The 17,108-nt window shown below is 38.8% G+C and overlaps 1 protein-coding gene across 1 annotated transcript in view; it reads left to right on the top strand.

Annotated features, from left to right (window-relative positions):
- The window catches only part of LOC125366878 (ankyrin repeat domain-containing protein 26-like), a 39,453-nt gene extending 24,470 nt beyond the window's left edge, over nucleotides 1-14,983 (top strand). Inside the window, exons 11-16 of the mRNA XM_048367600.1 lie at nucleotides 337-443; nucleotides 1,899-2,028; nucleotides 11,143-11,334; nucleotides 11,679-11,893; nucleotides 12,897-13,116; nucleotides 14,948-14,983. Of these exons, the coding sequence (XP_048223557.1) occupies nucleotides 337-443; nucleotides 1,899-2,028; nucleotides 11,143-11,334; nucleotides 11,679-11,893; nucleotides 12,897-13,116; nucleotides 14,948-14,983 (900 nt within the window). The remainder of the gene's footprint in view (nucleotides 1-336; nucleotides 444-1,898; nucleotides 2,029-11,142; nucleotides 11,335-11,678; nucleotides 11,894-12,896; nucleotides 13,117-14,947) is intronic.
- Nucleotides 14,984-17,108: the final 2,125 nt, after the last annotated feature.

Raw genomic sequence — 17,108 nt, 5'->3', positions numbered from 1 at the left:
AGAAAAGACAAAACATGTGGGCCAGCATGCTAATACTATAAAAATGACAACCGTCAGGATCCGCTAAAAAGCCTGAAGTCAGTTGTCTGTAGAATCATGTATGATCAGTTTATTGCCTCTAAATTAAATAAATAATATACAAATTTCTGCCCCTCAAATCCCCTAAAAGGTAATGTTTATGAGTGTGTCAGTTTGAGATCCTTCTTTTAGTATTAATGTCCAATAGCCATCTTGTTAATTTTGCATATATGTTACTCATAAACTCAGAAATTATATTTCTAAGAAGAAGTAACTGTCTATAACTTTTTGAATTTTATTTTTATATGTTTTTCAAAGGCTGACGATGAAGCAGTAGAGAAACTTATTGAGTCCGTACAGAAGCTGGAATTTGCTTTGGCTCAAAAGAAGAAGAAACTGGAAGAATTAGAAAAAGAGATAACTGAGTAAGACCTTAATATTTAACACTGTCAATCACTGAACAGTAGTTTTACTAAATCCTACATATAAGTTCATTTTATAACCACAAATGAATTCCATGTTAGAATTTAGGTCAGAAACTCAGGACAGAATGCACACGTTTTAAAATGCCACCGCATAATGTTTTCTCCTTTGATGGTAAAAACTGATGCGCTGGCTGTGGTGCCCTGACCGAAACCATAGCCATTCGGGAGGCAGAGACTCAGGTGCATTCAAGTGGGAGGCTGGACTTGCACCACAGGTCTCAATACCACAGACATCAAACTGGAACTCCTAGCCAACACTTGTAATTCCAGCTGTCGGGGAAGTCAGTTAGGATAGCAGTCTGGGGCTGGCTCAGCCTAATCTGAGACTTCACCCGAACAAGAAATGAAATGCATAAAAAGCAGATAGCATTGCTCATTTGCTCAATTCTTAGTGAACGAAATAGAATGATAACAATGCTGCTTTTGGAGTAGAGCATCAGCCGCTTGCTTTTTCATGTACTCTGTTCATTTCTGTGGTCATTTTTTGTTCGTAATTTGCTCGTGTGCTTCCCTTCAGCCTCACCTGGGATAATTCCATGCCGCAGTCATGGTCTCGGGCAAGGAGGTGTTAGGCATTCTCTCCACTGGCAGGTCCCACCCCCATTCTCCCTTGCTTTTTGGGTGGGCTTCTTCTTGGAGACCCTGGTACTAGGGCTAAAGTGTACCTTTTTTTTGTTTGTGTACTGGACCTGGCTTTGAATAGAAGGTTTCACACTTGCTGGACAAGTGCTCTAACATTTGAGCCATACTTCCAGGCAGTTTTGGTTTTTTAGGGATTTTTCCTATCAGGCCTTCTTGTTTTAGCACAGGGCCAGTCTTGAATCATGAAATCCCACTGATACCTTCTACATGGCTGGGATTATAGATGAGAAGCCCATATCTGGCCTGGATTAGGTGTCATTAACTTCCCCCCGCCCCAGACTGGCCTTGGATCATGTACTTCCCGAACCCCCTCTTGTGAGTAGCTGGTGTTACAGAAGTGCATTTTAGTATCATATAAAAACATTTCAATAAATATACATCACCTTTATTTACCTATACGTATGCCATACTTATTCGGTTTAAGTATTAATCCTTAGACTATAGCCAATCTTTAATAAGGAAATGGTTCATGAATAATAATAGTTAAAATGATTCTTTATATAGTTATAATATGTGCTATTTCTCTGTCATACACACCATAAAATTTTCTCTGTCATACATACCATAAAATTTTTCAACATTATTTACATAATTTTGCTTACTAATACATAAATCTGCTCACTGATAGCTTATAATTGAAATAAATGAGAGATATTAGTTTAATTTGTTCGTGAGAAAATGTAATATCTGCTTAAATATTATTAAATACCTATACTGTCTTAAGCTTTGTTTACTGACTCTATGACCCCACAGGTTTAAGGAATACCCTAAAGTGGCCAATGAGAATGAAAATGAAAATGGAAATGGAGTGTGTAATACCAGTGAACATCTAAAGCAAAGTGAGCTGGAAAAAGGTGTTTCAATTAACATGCTGATACGTGAGGTAAATATAATCTATTTTTGCAACAAAAATCTTCTAGTTGGAGAAAATATAAATTCTATGAGCAGTGAAATAAAGGTTTAACATTCCATAAACCTGATTTCAGTGAAAGAAGTATATGTTTTCTCGGACGAGGGGAAACTTTTATTTTTTTTTTTTGCCAGTCCTGGGCCTTGGACTCAGGGCCTGAGCACTGTCCCTGGCTTCGTTTTGCTCAAGGCTAGCACTCTGCCACTTGAGCCACAGCGCCCCTTCCGGCCATTTTCTGTATATGTGGTGCTGGGGAATCGAACCCAGGGCCTCATGTATACGAGGCAAGCACTCTTGCCACTAGGCCATATCCCCAGCCCCGGAAACTTTTTTTTGGTCTTAAATTCCAGAGCACTGTGACATGATCTCAAGTTATAATGACGAAGTCGGTTTTTATTGAGTAACACCCTTAGGGTATAAGTGAAAGCATGCATTTCATCAGAATGCAATGCAGGTTTTAGGAGATTCAGAATTATACAGTTATCACTTTAATCTTAGAATATTTTTACTGTCCTAAAATGAAATCCAGTATCTTTTTGCTATCAGCCAGTCCTATTCTTGGTCAGATTTGGCAGCTGCCATTCTCCTTGTCCCCTATCAATTTGCACAGTTTGGGAATTCATATAAATGTAATCACCCAATCTGTGGCTTAGCTTTTTTTTTTTGGCTTATTTACTTGGAATGATGTTCACAATGATAATGTTGGTGGTAGGAGTTGTAACTATTTAATTTTTAAGGCTGAGTAACAGCCCATTGCAAGCATATTTGCTATATTTATGTGCTCATCAGCAGGTAGATCTTTGGTTTCTTTTTTTTTTTTTTTAATTTTGGCCAGTCCTGGGGCTTGGACTCAGGGCCTGAGCACTGTCCCTGGCTTCCTTTTGCTCAAGGCTAGCACTCTACCACATGAGCCACAGAGCCACTTCTGGCCGTTTTCTATATATGTGGTGCTGGGGAATCGAACCCAAGGCTTCATGTATGCGAGGCAAGCACTCTTGCCACTAGGCCATATTCCCAGCCCTTTGGTTTATTTTCTATTGTGGGATTTTGTTGCTGTTTCTGCTGTAGACATGTAAGTGGAAGGACTGAGTAATGTAATTCTGTGAAGTTTGCTGTCAGTGTTGCTGTGTTTTCCAATTTGACCATACCATTGTACATTCCACCAGCATGCCACTGATTGAAGTGTTACACCATAGAGGTTTTCCTCTGCACAATCTAGATAGGATTGAGCCTTTCATGTGCTAGTAAATCAACTGTACAGCTTTTTAAGAGAAATATCTATTTAAGTTCCTTCCAAATCACATTGTTGTTAAGTTTTTACTTTTAATAGTCTTCTGTATATCCCAACTAAAAATCTTTTATCAGATACACTGGTTTAAAATATTTTCTGCCACTGTGGTACTTGTTTTACTTTATAGTATCTTTACAAGTACAATATTTTATTGGGACAATCTACTTAATCTGTGTAAATTTTGTTTTCCTAGCACAGATCCAGACTCAGGAAATATGTCTGTTTTCTAAGCATTTAAATAAATCTTACTTTTGCATTAGCTCTTATATGTAGAGTATGGTGGGAATCACATGTGAATATCCAGGTGTCCTAGAACTATTACTTTCTAAAAAGACAATTGTTTGCCATTTTATTGTTTTGAAACACTTTTTGAAAATTAATTGACCATAAATATAGTTTGTATTTGGAGTCTCTGGCATAACTCAAAGACCTCTGTGTTTTTACTGAGCCAGTACCAAACCAGTCCAGATTCTCAAATAAAGACTCTTTCTCCCAGCAATATTGTGTTTGCCAGGTGGATTGTGTCAGAAGCCAGTGTAATAGAATGCCCTCCTACTGCTCTTTACTTAGACCTTGCTTATATCATCAAGATCAGATACTAAGTCATGCCTACAAGGACAGTCTCTATATCATCAAGATCAGATACTAAGTCATGCCTACAAAGACAGTCTCTATCGGTAGAGAAGAGAATAAGATACATTTAGTATCTAATCCTTCCATCTCCATTTCAAACAAATCTTGGCCACAGGATATGCTGTTTCACTCATTGCTGGACATTTTATTAATTCATTAAGATTTATAGAGTCCCATGTAGTTAAATCTTTACCAACTAAGAAGGGAAAATTTAAGCCTGGGCTTCCTACTTCATCAATGTACTCTAGCTACTTGTCAACACTTAATAACTAGATCCTTTAGATATCTGTTCTCTGAACTCTATTACCTGGGTGTATTGGGGCTAATCATTTGATGGTAATAGAGCCTACATTCTAAGAAACTACAGTTCCTTATGTTTACCTCTTTTCATTAGACAAATAGAGATGTATAGCTGTATTTTAGAGTTCAATGCAAGTTGCACTGAGTAAATAGTTTAACGTATCCAAAGGAAACTATTTCAAGGAAATTTGGCATATATCCACAATGGAAATTTTTTTGTCAGTCGTGGGGCTTGAACTCTGGGCCTGGGCTCTGTCACTGAGCTCTTCAGCTTAATAAGGCTTGTTCTATACCACTTGAGTTGTAGCACCACTTCTGGTTTTCATGGACTTTCCTGCCCAGGCTGGCTTTGAACCATGATTCTCAGGTCTCCGCCTCCTGCATAGCTAGGATTACAGGAGTGAGTCACCGGTGCCCTGCTGTCTTCTTATTCTAATTGGCAATGTTTGTCATTAATAAATTACTCTCAATATAATTAGATACTATTTTAGAGGAGATTAATTCTTATAGTGGAAGTTACTTTTTCTTTCGTATTTCAGAAAAAATAATTTCTTCTATTCACATTTTCTTAATTAAAATTCCAGACTTTAGTGGCATAAAATCATTAATTTTCCTCCTGGACTTGTGGTATGAATAAAGATTGATGAGGACAGATTAGCTCTGGCGGGCTCAGGTGTAGTTTGGAATGCCGACGGGCAAGAGACTTCTGTCATCCCAGAAAGCCTTCAGTCCCATGTCTGGATGTTGTCATTGTCAATGCTCTCCCTGGTTAAAACTTCAGATGGGGTAGCACCTGGCTGTCTATAACCTGACTTTTCTCAAACATGGAGGCGGGGTTTCAAGGGCAAGGAGTCTGTGGTAGACAGCTTTGCTTTTTTTAATTGTTGTACACTAAATTTCACATGGTTACTGGTTTTTAATCACACCAGCCTCATCCGTGTATTTATGTGCTTTGTTTATGCTCATCCACCCTGCTACTCTTTCTTGTCTTCATTTCTCCTCCCCTATTTTTGAAATGTCTTCTCTTCCTCAATAGTATCCATTTTACCATCGTGACATTTTTATTTTCTTTCACAAAAGATGAGCTAAATGATGTGAAGCCTGCCCTATGGACTAGCTTCTTTCACTAAACATGATGATTTTGACTTCCATTTATTTTCTGGGAATGCCTAATTGCTTAGTGGCTGAGTAAATCTCCATTGTGTATATAAAAATATTTTTGTTATTCATTTATTCATTGTGCACCACTGAAGTTGATTCTCTAATGCATTAACTGAATAATGTCACAATAAACAGGAATACTGGTAAATCTGTAATGCTGAATTTGATTCGCTTTGATATATACCCAAACTGGTACCGCTGTATTATACAAAAAGTTAATTTGTCAATTAACTTAATTTGTTAATATGAGATCAATTTGGGTATGTAATCTTTACATATTTTTGTGTATAAGATCCTGCAGTCTGGAGATAGATATAATTTGACTTCTGGGTTTCCTATCTTCATGTCTTTTCTTTCTTTCTTTTTCTGTATTGTCCTGGCTAGTGCATTTATTGGGACTAGGGAAGGGGACCACCAAAATGGAGAGACAAAGGGTAAAAGGCAAACCAATGCAACAGCAATACTTACAAGACAATATGCTGTAAACCAACTGTACAACTCAGGAGACTGTAGGGAAGGAACTGGGGAGGGAGGGGGGAAGGTGGGAGGAAAATGAGGGAGGAGGTAACAAGTCGGATAAGAAATGTACTCACTGCCTTATGTATGAAACTGTAACCCCTCTGTACATTACATCGACTTGTATACCAAACACCCAGGTGGCCTCGAACCCATGACAATAGTTACCAGCACTCAGTCAGTCGGGCTAGGAGTCTCTTATTTAGCTGTGCACAGTGTCTGATCGCCACCGGCAGGATGGTGAAGAACAGCACTGGGCCTCAGTGGGGCTGGGTTTTTAAATGCAAAAATCACCAGTACCATGCGCAGGTGGTCTGGGAAGTTGGGCAAAGCAGGCAGACGTACAGAAGCAGAATTGCTGTTAGTGATTACAGTGCCAGTAAACTCCGGTACAAAGCAATCAAAGCCATACAATTCGTGGTTCTGGGTGTGACAGGCATTTACCTATCTAACTTTCTTAACCTTAAATCTTTCTCTTTCCGGAACTTCCCCTAATCTAAAACATGCAAACGGAGTGGTCTTCCTCATTCCTTTCTTTTGCAAAGGTCGAGCAGCTCTAGGTCAAGCTGCTTTTGGCTCCTATTATTCAGCTTAGGTTTGCCCTTTCCCAGGCCCACTACCTTGTCTAATCCTGCTGTTTCTAGCGACTCAAAAAAGGGGGTTCCCCTACACCTTTCACTTGGATTCTGTAATGCCCAGATTTCAAGGCCCCCAAAGACACCATCAGAGTCCACAGTCAAAGCCAAACCGCAAGGGTCGTTTATTAGGTGTTCAAACCCGGACCCCCCCCCCCCCCCCCTGCACTCATTGACAGTGAGGCTGAGAGTCCCCAGCACAATTCCAACACAGCTTTTATAGACGGGTACAGGGAAGTTGAGGAAGACCCCTGGTTACAAGTACATGATTGGTTGACATTTGGCCTGGGTTTTCCCGCCATGGCCTTAACCTTGGGGTACAGATTCGGGTGGGCCTCCAGGAGAGGTCACGTAGCCACATCCCTGGAGCCAGATGGTTCTTGTCTCTTGTGCCCAGGTCCGGGCCGGGGTCTGAGAACTGACAGTTATGTCCAACCTTGAGTGGGCTCCGGGCGTAATCACGTCCCGGGCCAGATGGCCGTTATCTCCAGTGCTCAGATTCGGGTAGTACAGAGTTCACAGAGGGGTGTGTGTGGGGGGGGGGGGGGAGTGTGGTTACAGAGTAGCTATAGGAAGACTGCTGCTATTTCTCCACTTCCCCATGGGTTAGCAAGCAAAGGTACAGAAGCAAAATAGCTGTTAGGGGCATAATGGTCACAATTTTATTCTCTACGCTCTTCAGATTCCACAGACTATAAGTAAGTAAATAAATAAATTGTGGTACATGTACACAATGGAATTCTAAGCCTCTATCAGAAAGTATGACATTGCCCCATTCTTAAGAAAATGGAAAGACTTAGAAAAAAAAAATCATACTAACTGAAGTGAGACAGACCCAAAGAAACAAACTTCTATGGTCTCCCCTATTGGTAATCATTAGTATATATCTAGGATAGTCCCAGTGAAGGATTGATTCCTGCCTTATCCCCCAAGTCCAAGCAAGACAACGAGCTTTGACCACAGGCCTGTCAGCAGGCAGATCCAACCTGGGCTGCACCAAGGATACCACCGTGGGTCCCCAAGGGACAAAAGCCCCTCACCCCAGGTGGTCATGGACGTCACCCTGGGACCCTAACCCATGTTCTGTTTTCTATTTCCTTGTTAAGCCCTATATAAGCCCACACCCCCAAATCCAGTCAGCAGCACAACCTCCAAACCCTGGGAAGGTCTGTGCCCTTCGCTGTTCCTCAATAAACAGTGCTCCCTGTTGAGGATGGAGTCCAGCCTATCCCTTTGCCCTTCTCCTCCATGGTCCTCACACTAGCAGAGGATCACAGTGGCTCAACAGCTATGTACATCTGATCGCATGAGATCACTCCAAGTGAAATGGTCTCCAAAATGTGGAAACAAGCGGTTGATCACTGAGGTTGTTATTCTCAACGCACTGTGTGAAGTTCTTTCTTTCTTCCTCTGTCCATCTTTTTATGGGGTCGGGAAATCAACCACCGCTCAGATGACAGTCGGGAATGGAAAGAATTTTATTGAGCGAGACAGTACTGGTGCATCAGGACCGCACCCCAGGTTGGGATCTCAAGATGCAGCCCTGAGCCATCCCAGAAGGCTGCTTTCAAACCCAAAGCCACAGCAACTTTCCCTTTTGCCTAATTGTAGTGGCTCGTTAATTTCCAGAGGTGTCCAGGAACCAGTTCATTACTTTCAAGAAATATCCAGAAACCGGTTTCATTACTTTCAAGGAATGTCCAGAAACCGGTTTTGTCAACAGTTCAGGGCATCTTGACCATAATGGAAACCATCTACCCATCTGGTGACAAAACAGGATGTAGCTCTGGGGCAGGGTGTGTGTGTGTGTGTGTGTGTGTGTGTGTGTGTGTGTGTGTGTGTGTGTGTTTGGGGGTGTGTGTGTTACAGGTGTAGGCAATACAGAGCAGAAATCAAAACACAGGTGTGGGCAATTGCAACTACACACTATAGCGCAAAGAGCCAGTTTCAGAAAAGTTTCCCATTGAACAATGACACTAACACTGAACTTAGCAATACTTGTGTAAAGTTAGTATAGCAATAGATTATTTACATCACTTCAATTTCCCCTATTATTTAGCCCCTGGTGTCATTCTATTCCTAGACTCTTGAGAGCTTGCTTCATGAAGGTTTGTTGAATTTTACCAAAGGATTTCTCTGGAGAAATTGATATGAGCATGTGATTCTTGTTTCTGATTCATTTTGTGTGCTGATGGAACTCTGCATACCTGGAATGTCAGCACCTTGATCATGTCATGTTTGAGATGGTGTTGTATTTAGGTTGTGAATTTTGAGAATTAGCATATCCAAGAGATTTGTCTACAATTCTTTGTGTGCCATTGTTTGACTCTGGAATGTGTGGAAATCTGACTTCATAGAATGAGTTTCATAATGTACTTTCCCTTTTTGTCTCATGAAAACTTGAGGACTTTTGGTATTAGGTCTTCTGCAAAAGTCTAATATAATTCAACAGTGAATCCATTAGGCAGTGAACCTTTCTTTTGTTAGGCATCTACAATATCATTGCTTGCTATAGATTTAATTATATGGTTTCTATCCTTTGGTTAAATTTTGGTAGGTCAATATTTCTAGAAATGTATCCATTCCCTCCCACATTTTCTAGTTATGTGAAAATAGTTTTCCAAAGTGTTCCCTCATTATCTTATGAATTTGTTGTTTATTTCCATTTGTATGCCTATTTTTATTTGGATATTTTTCCTTCTTTTAGTTGGGTTTGCAAAAAGTTCTCTCTTTTTTAAAGATCCAATTTTTAAAATTTTTATGTATTTTACTTATCAACATATATTAGGTGGAGATGGGGGAGTGAATTGTGACATTTCCACTCAGATAGACAATGTATTGTTGTCAAACACATGTTCCCCAATTTCACTTCACTTTCTTAAAAATGTCAACATTGTTCTATTCATATATGTGAATACAGTTTATTGGTCATGTTTATCCTCATTCACCCTCTTTGTATGCTGTCCCCTCTAACGGTGTCACAATCTCACCTGGGCCTGTTGTGCCTTCCTGTGTTTTGTTATTTTGTTGTGTAAGAATTCTATCTAGTGGTTTCACTATAGTATTTCTCACAACATTGCTCTCTTCCCCTGCTGTCCAAATCCTCTATTGATCGACAGCATTCATGGAGGATTGTGATGCTGCTTCATGAATGGTTGCTGTGATTTCTGAAGGTCTTTTCTCTTGCTTATTCCCTCTCCTTCTCCAATTCTCCCATTGTTCCTATAGTTAAAGCGATATTCTATGTGTTCTATATACATAATGCAAATATAAATGTGATTGTGGATATCAGAATGAGTGTAAATGTGTATATAAATATATGGTACATATGTTTTTAGGTCTAACTCCACATATGAATAAACATCTTTTAACTGGAATTTTAAGTCAGGCTTATCTTGGTCCACATGAAGTCTCAAAATTCCGTTCATATTCCTACAGTGACACAATTTCATATTTTTATGGGTGTGTCCTATTACATAGTATATATGTATCATATTTTGCCTTCCATTCATCTGTTGTTGGGCACCTCAGCTCATTCTACCCTTGGGCTTTTGAGCGGCACTTTCAGGAGCATGAGTGTGCACGTACCTTTCTCATATATCAAGTTACACTCTTTCGGATATGTGCTCAAGGGTGGTACATTGCCCTACACCTCTACCTCCAGTATTGTGCAAATTGGAGATGAGTCTCCCAGATTCTCCTGTTCATGGTCGTTTTTACCTGCAGCCTATGAATAGGTAGGAATACAGGGGGCAAGGCAACATTCTTGAATTAAATCCTTTAAGAAACAAATAGTCACTAGACATTTACAGTGAGAATCACTGCTTCTCCTTCAAAACTAATTCTGATCCTACATTCAAGAATCTAAGGTAAATTAAGAATTCTCAAGTCATAATCATGACTTTGGAATAATTACTTATTAGACTAATTAAAGCCCTCCATTTCAAAGACTTTTTCCAGTAGGCATTTATTGATGCAGGCACAAATAACTGGAAGCTATGTCCCTGAAACCTTAAAACTTGTGAGGCTTGAATATTGGAGAAAGAGGTAAAAAGATGTTCTACTAAGAGGTAGCAAACATGTGGGCAAGTGCAGATGCTTTGTGACAAGAATGTCAACTGCAAATACTATTATTATTTATTTATTTATTTATTTATTTATTTGGCCAGTCCTGGGCCTTGGACTCAGGGCCTGAGCACTGTCCCTGGCTTCTTCCCGCTCAAGGCTAGCACTCTGCCACCTGAGCCACAGCGCCCCTTGTGGCCGTTTTCCGTATATGTGGTGCTGGGGAGCTTCATGTGTAGGAGGCAAGCACTCTTGCCACTAGGCCATATTCCCAGCCCCTCAACTGTAAATACTATAAAATTATAAATTACTATTGGCTTAAATTTTAATGAGTTTCAGAACTGTTCAATGCATTATATTTGAAGCATCCACTGTAAATTATTTATTGCAAGTATATATATATATCACAGTTTATACATGGTTTTATTTTAGGTAATTTTCAATTTGTATCTTTTATTACTAAACTATATTATTATATTCATGCAGATTAGCAATGCTAAACAAAAATTGGAAACTACATCTAGCAAATATATTTCTCTGAAAGAGCATATTCAATGTCTTGAGCCAGATATGTTGTCAATAAAAGATATCCCAGAGAAATGGGAACACCTAGAGAAAAATTATGAGGATTTAGAAGAGAAAGTCCTAATCTTCAAAAATCTTACACAAGAGCACATGGTAGGTCGTAAGTATATGGTAGTTCATAAGTTTCATAGCTCAAATTTTACAAAATTTAAATGAATGCTCTTATTCTGGGGATTTACCAATGAGATCAGTAGTAGACCAAGTTGATCCAGACTGAATGACATCTATGAGACACAGAGTTGAAACTCAAGCCCCACAGAAAAGCCAAAATAAATACAATATTTTTATGCAGATGAACATTTTAACCTGTAGGATTTTATCTCCCATATTCAACATTGTTCCATGAATCAATGTTACCAATTTTCTTACATTTTAGCATTGGTAATTGTACAAAGTGCTGAATTTTGTTTAAAATATGTCCTTTTCACTTGCTTTAGGAAAGCATAGCAGATCAAGAAAATGTAAAGCACCTAAGGGACAGCAATAATGATTCAATATTAAGTCAGATAGAACTCAGACTTAAAGCTATGAAAATTGCAATCTATAAAATGGAAGCTGAAAATGAGTCTGAAGAAACAGAGGAGGATAAATGTAAAAAAATTCGAATGGAAGATGTGAAACATATAAAATCACTCTTGTGTGAGCTAAATGAGTAAGTCTCAAATACATATTTTATTAATTGACTGAGGACTGGTAGGCCTGAAGCCAACCTTGGCAGCAAAGTTGACAAGATTCCTCATCTATTCATAATCAGGTGCAATGGATGTACCTGTAACCACAATCTACATGGTAGGCTGAAATGGGGAGAATCCTAGTGTGAGACCAGCCCAGGAAGAAAAGTTCATGACACCCTGTCTCAACAAAGGGAACAATTAGGTCTGGGGATATAGCCTAGTGGCAAGAGTGCCTGCCTCGGATACACGAGGCCCTAGGTTCGATTCCCCAGCACCACATATACAGAAAACGGCCAGAAGCGGCGCTGTGGCTCAAGTGGCAGAGTGCTAGCCTTGAGCAGGAAGAAGCCAGGGACAGTGCTCAGGCCCTGAGTCCAAGGCCCAGGACTGGCCAAAAAAAAAAACAAAAAAAAACCAAAGGGAACAATTATATATGAATCAAATATTAGATCTTCACAATCTGTATATCCATAACTCCAGTCTCATTGATGTCCTATTGTTTTAACTGTTAAACTTGCTGTTTAAACTTGTTTAGACTGTTTAATTTGATGGAGTAATGTGCACCTGTGACTCCAGCCACAGGAAGACTAAAATATGTGATCTCAGGCTTGTGCTGCCCCAGGAAGTACCATCCTATTTTTTAAAAGTAAATTAAATGTTATTGTCAAGGTGATGTACAAGGGGTAACAGTGTTTAAAAGGAAATGTAGCCATTACCTTACTGTAACACCCCCCCCCCCCTTCATCACCTTTGCAATCAATTAAAAAAAAGAAATTAAATTCTTCTGGAAAGGGATACAATTATTCACAACAATTTTAAACCAATAATTTAAACCAATACCTCCCAGAGTAGGTATCATTTGGCCTATTTCCAGGTTTAAGACATTATTTAATGTTCAATTCTGTTTGGACTTGTATTTACGAAAATGTTATTTAGAAGGCATCCAGATAACCATGAGCTACTCCTTTGCAATCTTCACAGTGCTGACGAAGAACTAGAGGCTGGCAAGAGCAAAGGCTTGCAGAAGGAAGAGCAGAAGCAATCTTTGCACAGAATTGACAGTACAAGGTCTGTCCTAGAAGGTCCTTGTACTTCAAATGGTGATAATTCAGACCTCAACTCCAGTTTTATTCCAAGCGAAGACTTACATTTCTCTAGCATGAGGCTTGCTTGTGAGGATGTAAGGAAGTACCTGTACAAGGTTAGTTATATTATTTTTTTCCTTTGGTATTTTAAATTTCTGATATCCTATTTTTAATTTGGAAATATTGTGTTGATTGGTGGGCTTATGCATGATGTGACAGTCACGTGATTCATGTGTAAAACTTAAATCAAGTTTTTATAAAAGTGAATAACATTACATTTCTAACTTCTAATTTCATAAAAATGTAATGTAACTTTTATAGTTTTTTTATTAATGGTATTATAAGTATCTTTCAAGAAAATTTTCTTTGATATGGTATTGAATTATCATTAAAAGACTTGTATGTAATGCTGTTTTCAGGGAAATTTTTCTCAAATTAATGTGAAATAAGTCAGTGAACTAAATTTTATTTTTCACTTAAACTGTCTGAGACATTTGACGTGATATGGTCATTATCACTAAAAGTGTTTGAAATATTCGGTAAACTATGTGAGACTGTGCGTAGCATGTGTAAAATATTTGAGTGATAGCAACCCTACTTAGAAAAAAAGCACAGGGCGCTCTTATCTTTAATTAACCAGTAGAAAACCAAGACTGGAGACCTGGTCCAGTGAGAAAGCACCAGCTTGAGTGAAAAAGCCAAGCAAGAGCTTAAGCATCAGTATGTGCAACAAAAAAGAAAAATGATTTAATGAATCACATTTCAGTTAAGGAAATATGGACAAAGGAGCAATAATTTGAAATATTTTCATACATTTCTCATTTGAGCAAAAATATACTTAGTAAATTATTAAAAAATTGGTCCTTTTTTTTCCTCAGAAGATATCCAACTTACAATAGTTGTACATTTCCCCCTTGTTCCTATTCGTAAAAGCCAAAAGTCAAGGAAATTAAATTTGCAAATTGTAAAAAAAGGATAAATGCATAACCATAGCCAATCTTTGTGTCCATCTTAGCAAAAGTTTTTACAGGTAGACTCTAGATAGCATAATATTTAAAATCTTTTGTCAGTAGTGATTTCATATACTATAATGACAAGAGCAATTGCCTCATTTATGTATGTAAGCTTCTGTTGTAAAAGTATAACAATGTCTTCAATTTTTTATTGTTCTGCCACACTAAAGATGAGACTCGGGGCTTAACATTTGCTAGGCAAATAAATGCCCTATTCAAATCTCTCAGCCCTTCCCCCCCCCCCCCCCCAGGTCCTAGGCCTTTGGACTCAGCACTGTCCCTGGCTTCTTTTTGCTCAAGCCTAGCACTCTACCACTTGAGCCACAGCGCCACTTCTGGCTATTGTCTATATATGTGGTGCTGGGGAATTAAACCCAGGTCTTCATGTATATGAGGCAAGCACTCTTGCCACTAGGCCATATTCCCAGCCCTTCAATTTGGTTTTGATAGGGTTTTATACTTGTATGTTAGCTTTGGATCATAATCTTCTGTCCTCTGTGTGCCAAATAGTTATAATTACAATCATATACCATCGAATTGTGCTCAAATTTTTAACTTTCTGAAGGTAGAGAATGGAAAGTCATTTTAGGAAAAATCTATTAAAACTGATGAGAATTTTATAAGCATCAGAGTTATGCTAGAAATCACAATGTAATGGATTTAATATATCTGTTAAATTATTAAACTTTGTTAATAAGATACAACACCTCACTGAAATAATGTTTAATTGATAAACATTGTATGTCTATTATATTAAAATAACATTTTTCTTCATAAAAATTAAAATACTTTTTGAAGTAATATTCAATTTAGATTTAATCATTTCTCAAGTGTTTCTTGAGGCCACATTTTCTAAGCGATCTATCATCTAAATGATAATGTATCTTGTATCTTTTTAAACTTAAAACTATTAAATATATTTGATTTCTTTTAGAGCCAGAGGAAGTTGGCAAATCTGAGTGAACAGTAGAAGGTATATTGTCAACTTTTATGTGTCAATAGTAGATTGACTTATGAAATAAAGTATAAATAGCAGATGGTTGATTCTATTTGAAATATTTTGATATATATATATATAAAAGAAATAACGATGAAGAATGTAGACATTTCTAAATGTAATTTTCACTTGAACATATTCTATAGTATCAGTTCTCAGATTCTGCCCCTTTTCTTACTGGTACAGTGTTTACTCGCTTGTCATTCTGTGCGACTGTCCCCTTACGCTCTGAGGCGATTCATAGAATGCAAGTTATCATTGTCTCTGCTAAGATGATGACAAAAACCCCAGGTCATCTAGCACTATGTAGTTAAGCAGGTACAGTTCAAAATGCTCCCTTGACAAATATCATTTTAAATTGGTCATTTACTGTATCACTAGTATATCCTATTCCCTCAGAAAAATTTAAAAAATCCTGAACATGGACTAAGTGTCTCACATCAAGGTGATTATTTTCAAGTTATTTAGCTTTATCTCACATCTCCGTCCATGTGCTCTAACTTAGCCGACTTGGATTACTTGTCGTTGACAGGTGTTCTTCCTCACGTTAGATGTGGGTCCGCACTGTTTCTCTGTTCTGTGGGGTACTTTCTCCTTATTCCTCAGTTAACATACACATCACCTCCACCACAGAAGCTTAAACACCAGCACTGCGCTGGTGCGAAGGCCCCTTTTTGTGTGTTCACACTTGCCTGGGTGAGACCTAGCAAAGTGTGTGTGTCTGTGTGTCCGTTGCCTTTAAACATGTTATAGGGGGTTATAGGGTATAATTGATGAGGAACTGACTGTCATCTTCATTCTGTCGTTCCAGTGCGTGTCACAGCGCCTTAGCACATGGCTGCTGAGTAAATAATTCTAGGAATTCCTGAGGGGCCAGCTTCTCAAATGCAACGTTGGCGGCGCAGCCCTCCACTCGGGATTCCATCGGAGTCCTTGGTGCCAGGCTCCGCTACTTAGAAGCACAAGTGAGCTTGCCATCGTTTCTACCTGAACTACTGTGGCAACTGTGTTACCTTCCTCCTGGAACTGTTATCTACTTTGCAAGTATATTTATGCATTAAAAATTCAGATTTACTCATTCTAGCGTATGGCTATCTCTTCTCCTTGCTCTAGGGCTAAGTATCTTATTCCTCTATCTTGGTCCTGAACGAACCTCTCCGAGCCAGCTACTTCTTAGAGTTGTTATTTTGCAACCGTGTATTGTTTTTAGGTAGTGTAGCTGAGTTATTAGTGATGTATGAAATACCACACAAATACAAAGTGTGCCATTTGATTAGTTTTGTCAAGTTCATTAAAACATATTTAACGAGATAAATTAACCAATCTGTCACCACACAAGACTCTTCCTTCCAGTTTAACCTATCCTCCCAAAGATTGCCAAATTGGTGGGCACCAGGGCTTATATCTTTAATCCAGCCATTTAGTTGAAAGTGAATCAGCCACGACAGACGATTTCACAAGACCTCATTTCACCCAGAAGAAAAAACTGGTGTGTGGCGCTGGGCTGCTATGCCAGCTATGTGAAAAGCATGAGCAGGATTTCAGTGCAGTGCTGGGAAAAGGGTGCTGGCTAGTCAATAAACAATGAGAGAAAAATGGTGACCTGGTCCAAGGGGTAGAGTGTGTGCCAGGCAAGGGCAATGGCCTGTGTGCGCATACAACACAAGAAGAACCAGGTGGATAAAGTATTACAGAGTGCTTTCCATTTACCTAAATAGCGCATGAGAATTCGAATGCCACGTTTTCTTCCCTAATATAAACTGTTGTTTAATTTTCGCAGCTCTAATCAGCGGTATTTCTTCCACTGCTAGTAGTGTGGACTATCTTCTTCTGTGCTTATGGCCCTCTGATAATCCTTTCATGGTCTTTTCAACTCCTCTTGCCCTTTTACTTACCAGTTTTTCATTTTTTGTTGACTTATAAGAGTTGGTTACACTTTTGAGATACCTTGCCTCATCAGAAGTGTCTTCAGAATGAGTTTTCCCGGCTGTATCTGAAGTATTTTACCGCTGGCTGCTTTATAAGTGAGTTCATCCCATCTCCGCAATGTGTGAAGAAGGGTGTTCCCCACGCCAGTCAAGAGGCACAGGTGCACGTG

This window comes from Perognathus longimembris, chromosome 18 (genome assembly GCF_023159225.1).
Source record: "Perognathus longimembris pacificus isolate PPM17 chromosome 18, ASM2315922v1, whole genome shotgun sequence".
In the NCBI taxonomy this organism is placed as follows: Eukaryota; Metazoa; Chordata; class Mammalia; order Rodentia; family Heteromyidae; genus Perognathus; species Perognathus longimembris.
The sequence above is the reverse complement of the archived record's forward strand: the minus strand, read 5'-3'. Positions and strand labels throughout refer to the sequence as shown.